The sequence below is a fragment of the Adiantum capillus-veneris genome, chromosome 4 (genome assembly GCF_014529385.1).
Source record: "Adiantum capillus-veneris isolate H3 chromosome 4, ASM1452938v2, whole genome shotgun sequence".
Classification (NCBI taxonomy): Eukaryota; Viridiplantae; Streptophyta; class Polypodiopsida; order Polypodiales; family Pteridaceae; genus Adiantum; species Adiantum capillus-veneris.
In genome coordinates, this window is record NC_140934.1 from 93,188,838 (window position 1) to 93,193,457 (window position 4,620).

The 4,620-nt window shown below is 43.8% G+C and overlaps 1 protein-coding gene across 1 annotated transcript; it reads right to left on the minus strand.

The window, feature by feature from the left end:
* Positions 1 to 873: 873 nt before the first annotated feature.
* Positions 874 to 4,217, minus strand: LOC147459609 (uncharacterized). Its single transcript, XM_086509869.1, has 4 exons — positions 3,224 to 4,217; positions 2,952 to 3,112; positions 2,216 to 2,404; positions 874 to 1,813 (listed from the first exon to the last, which is right to left on the minus strand). Exons 1-4 carry the CDS (start codon positions 4,089 to 4,091, stop codon positions 1,136 to 1,138), a joined length of 1,896 nt encoding a protein of 631 aa, XP_086365995.1. The 5' UTR covers positions 4,092 to 4,217; the 3' UTR covers positions 874 to 1,135.
* Between the last annotated feature and the right edge of the window lie 403 nt (positions 4,218 to 4,620).

A 4,620-nucleotide genomic window follows, 5' to 3' on the forward strand; every position in this document is an offset into this window, starting at 1 on the left:
TCTGGAAGGGCATGCAACTATTTTTTCCAAATTTCTTACAACTCTTTTGAAGGGTAGCATTTTCCTTGTCCTTGTCCTTGAGCCCTTTTATCTTTTGGAGGGCCCCTTAAAAAGGGTACACAAGCCCCCATACTCCCAAAGGTGACTTGCTACAACCTTTTTAATCTATTCTATTTCCATCAACTCGACCCTTTTCACATCTTGTAGTATCGAAATGACATTACTTTTGATGCAAAGGGTGGTTGAGGCATCCCCTACCTAAAATTTAGTAGTCACTCTTGGTTACTTCCCAATGTTGTGGATGAGGATACCCAAAAGCTATGGGGCACACACATCCATTTTCAAGGACCCTCTACAAATGCCTTTAGAAGGTGAATGGGAGAGCCCTCAAAAACCTCCTTGGAAGGGCCTTCTAACCTTAGGGCTGAAGAGCATGACTACTTTTTGCAGACCAATTCAGCTCTCTTTGAAATCATGAGCTTGCCATGAGCTCAGCAATGATACTTTCCAATGGTGGTATGCCTTGAAGATAAAGGGTTTGATTATGGTTGCTATGATATAGAAAACTCTAATATCAGGTGGAAGCCTTGTGAGCTCCTACAAAGATTAGGTCTAACTGAAGTGAAATGAGCCATCACTAAGACCATGGCACTCATGTAACAGCCCAAGCAAATAGGGTAAACTATTAAAGAAAGATAATGTCTAACTGAGCCATCACTAAGGCCAGGGCACTCATGCAACAGCCCAAGCAAATAGGATAAACTATCAAACAAAACAAGAAACCCTGAAAGGCTTGTGATGGAGAACCTCAAAGAAATCCTTCTCAATTTGGATGAGATAAGCCAGTCTCAGCATTGTAAAGTAATCACAAAAACCTCTTTATGCCCATCTATCTGCTGCTAACTAGCTTTAATGACAAACCCATCTGCCAGCACCAAGATGGCAAACACTTGCAATTTCTCTTTAGCTTACACAGAGCAAGAACCTCAAGAAAAAAGAAAAGAGTTACACCATAGGTAAAGACACCTTGCCTTAAAAGAGCTACATGCATATGCAGAGAAATGTACAGCTCGTCTCCTCTCAAGATCTCATCTACAAGCTTCTAGTGGCATCAGTCCTCATAAGCAAAACATATTTACACTGCAGTTGTCTTCCTAGTCTTGGCTGTGATTGCTTTTTGCCCCAAGTCTATCATTTTTGAGTCTCTCTTACCCTTCAGAAAAGCTTCACCGTTCCAGATGAAAGGGCTGTCTTGCTTCCTTGTGGTGACTTTGATCTTCTTTTCCTTGAGATAATCATCACCAATCTTTTTGGAGTGTACAACAAGAGCACTAAGTGCAGCCGATCGATTGGCATCCCATTCTTCTGAGCTCCCATAATCAATATCATTCGCATCAGCAGACTTAGAATCATCATCACTATTGTAAGTATCAGAAGCATCCTCTAGATGGCCTTCATCATCCGAGCTGCTCGACACTACAATTGCATCGCAAAGGGAGTCCCTCTCACTTGCAGCACCGTGCTGCTTTTGCTTTTCCTTGCCCTCTTTTCCTCCACACTTGATTCCCTGTTTCTGTTGGTGACGCTTGTTCGATTTCACAGTTTCAAACAGCCCCTGCACTAGACCATTCCTGTAGCTCATCCTCGAGACCCTGCTGTAGACACTATGGGATGAGCAAGTCTTGCTTGCATTCCGATTGTTTGCATGTTTTGATGGTAGAAAATCAGCAGATAGCTTCGATATGCGATTAAACGTGGCTGTGAAGGCATAACCAGCACAATCCACATTTTGTTTTATCCCATAGAAAACCACCTGCAAATGGTCCAACACATGTGGAACAGAGTCAACCAACTCCCAAAGCAAACAAAACAGATTTTCCTACTATGGTCAAGCTTCATAAAGTATGATGCCTAAAAAAACAGGTGTCTTTGTGTCGTTAGATTCTTTGTGAGTAAGCGTGTGCATATGAATGCATGCTTTTACAAAAGAAGAAATGAAGTTTTTGTTGGTTGACAATCCCCTAAATGTGAATCCTAGTAGCATAACTATGCTAGGGCATGGAAATATCTCTCATGAGGACTTGCGTGAGTGCACGAGCGTGCCTTTACAAAAGAAAAAATGAAAGAGTTTGCCTACATGAGTGCAGGAGCAGACAAATTGTGAGCTTTTTGTTTACTAGTAAGAAAATCTAAAATATCCGGTGCAAGAGGAAACCTTTAGCACAGACTGCTTCTGCACAAAGTGTTGTGTATCAAAATATTTTGATACAATGTGGGCTAGACTGTAGACCCAATGTTCGAACCGGCCAGGCTTGCTCTTGTCTCTCGGCCTCAGCTCGACCATCCGCATCCCTGCCTTGAAGGCATGCTTATTACCTTCTAAGCTGCCTTTGAGAATGTCTGCCTGAATTAAAATCCAGTGGTGGAAAGCAACAAATTGAGATTTTTGGAAGATAGGTCAGCAAGCATTTCATTTACATAAAATCTTAGTTGCAAAGTTATTTAGAGCACATTGACAAAATTGTCATTTTCTGACAGCCTTAATCTTCCCAAATGACAAGATAGGCCATGAGATGGCATTAGATTAGTATCAAAGACTCAAAAGAGTATCAGTTCTGATGTTCAGGAGCTACAAATGTGTCTACAAAATGATGCAGGAAATGGTGTGCATAGATAATGCATTAAGCTATTCCTTTTCCTGCTAATCTACATCGTAAATCAACAAGAGAAGAAACTCTGTTCAACTGCTATTCTTGCCATGCTCGTCATAAGTTTCTTGCATAGTATGAACACAGTTTTACATAGTACGAACACAGTTTTACATAGTACAAACACAGTTTTACAATCATTCATCACATTCAGCCCGCTATACTTAACAAGCCCATGGCAAAAAGATTCTACAGTTGTGTGAGGACAGCAAAGTTCTTAGCAGGAGTAATAAATTGGCATGCCTGTTGTAGGTTGTGTTTGGTGAGGAGACGCTGTGCATTCTTCAGGGCTTGTTGAGCCTCAATATCAGGAGTATCTGGATGCAATCCGAGTTCAAGCATCTTCCGTATCCTTATTTGAATACCCACTTCAGGTTTATCTTCATTAAGCTCTGTATGAGCACCTGCAAAAATAAAGGAGTACTTTCAACTACATACCCGCCACTACCACATCAATGCTGATGATGTATCTCTGTTCGTAATGTTGATGTGTATGTACTTGCATGTTAAATTACCTCTGTTTGTATGCTCATCTTCATGGTCATGCACATCCACCACAAAAGCCTCCAGAGTAACGGAGCCCTTGCAATACTTCTTTGTCCCATACGATTCATCATCATCACTTGTGTCAACTTCACTGCTGGCACTTGAGTCATCGCTGCTAATACTGGGCTCATTCTGAATGGGTCTTCTCCTGGCATTTCTTTTTGCAGCAGGACCCTGGTTTTCTTTCCCATCAGAGGGCAACGGATGTGTAAGGGAGTTTTTGGAATCTCTGCTGGCAACAGGGCTTTTATGTTTCTCTTTTTTGCAGGGCTTCAAAGGTGCGAATGTGCCATTAGGGCTTTTGTTAAGATCTGGCAGTTGAGTATTTGTCTTTCCATGGAAGGGAAGGGGGTTCTTCGTATCCAATTTTGATGTATTCGCATCAAATTCTGAGAAAGGTGACTTGTCCGCTCGATGATGCAAACCCTGATGCTGAGCAGGTTTGATATCAGAGATAGGGACAAAAGGCTGACTGAAGCGGATGGGTTCAAGCTTGTGATGTGCTCTTGCCTTCTTAGAGTGAAGACTAGAGGAGCAGGGGAAGCAGAAGGCGAGGGACTCACCGCGGCCGCCACAGAGGATGCAGACGAGGAGGGCAACAGCAATCTCGCAATTATCGCAAATGCGGAGCGGCTTGAGGATATGATGGGCACGAGCTCTTTTGGTGTGCAGGCACTTGGAGCAAGGAGCGCAGAAGAGAAGGTCTTCATCTTCGCAAAACAGAGATGCCGGGGTAACCTCGCACTCTGCACAGCTCGGAGGACTCGTCATGGACGCTAAATTACTCCCGCTCTGCCTGATTGCACCGTTAAATTTCAAACGCCGTAGTCTAGACATTTGCTGGCCTTTGGAACTGGAAATATTCAAAATCTAGGTAAGAACCAGCCATCAAGGTTGCACGAGACCGGCAGTGGGCACTGGAGTCTCGACAATAGAGTCCTGCCCAAGATTGGGCGGGCATTGAACTATTTGACATCGAGCATGACAAGGGAGTTCCCAACCAATGCACTACGCAGGCTTGCTGACAAGCATGTAGAGTTTCATACATTCTGATGTGTAAAGCATGATGTCCCCAAAGAGTTGGTCTAACGGTAAGGCTTTGGCCTCTCAACCTCTAGGTTGAGGGTCAAATCCCTCGTTGGGTCACACTCTTGAGGGACACCTTGTGCTCACATTGCTAGGGCTCTTGCCTTGGGACACTCGAGTGCATCCTCCTCCTAGGGTGGATCACCCGAGGAGGAGGTTCCTAGTTGGTTGCTACTGCCCTTGCCCGAACATGTAACATGGCTAATACTTGGAAGGGATAAGCACCTCCCCCTGTGGGCCCTCTGGTGTGTCAGAAAAAAAAAGGCATGCTTGCTCGTCC

Bases quoted from the DNA above. Each gene is read 5' to 3' on its own strand.
- LOC147459609 (XM_086509869.1), bottom strand. From the start codon at position 4,091: ATGTCTAGACTACGGCGTTTGAAATTTAACGGTGCAATCAGGCAGAGC. The intron at 3,113-3,223 runs GTAATTTAACAT...TTATTTTTGCAG, and splicing joins AGATGAGCATACAAACAGAG to GTGCTCATACAGAGCTTAAT. The intron at 1,814-2,215 runs GTTTCCTCTTGC...GACCATTTGCAG, and splicing joins AGAAGCAGTCTGTGCTAAAG to GTGGTTTTCTATGGGATAAA.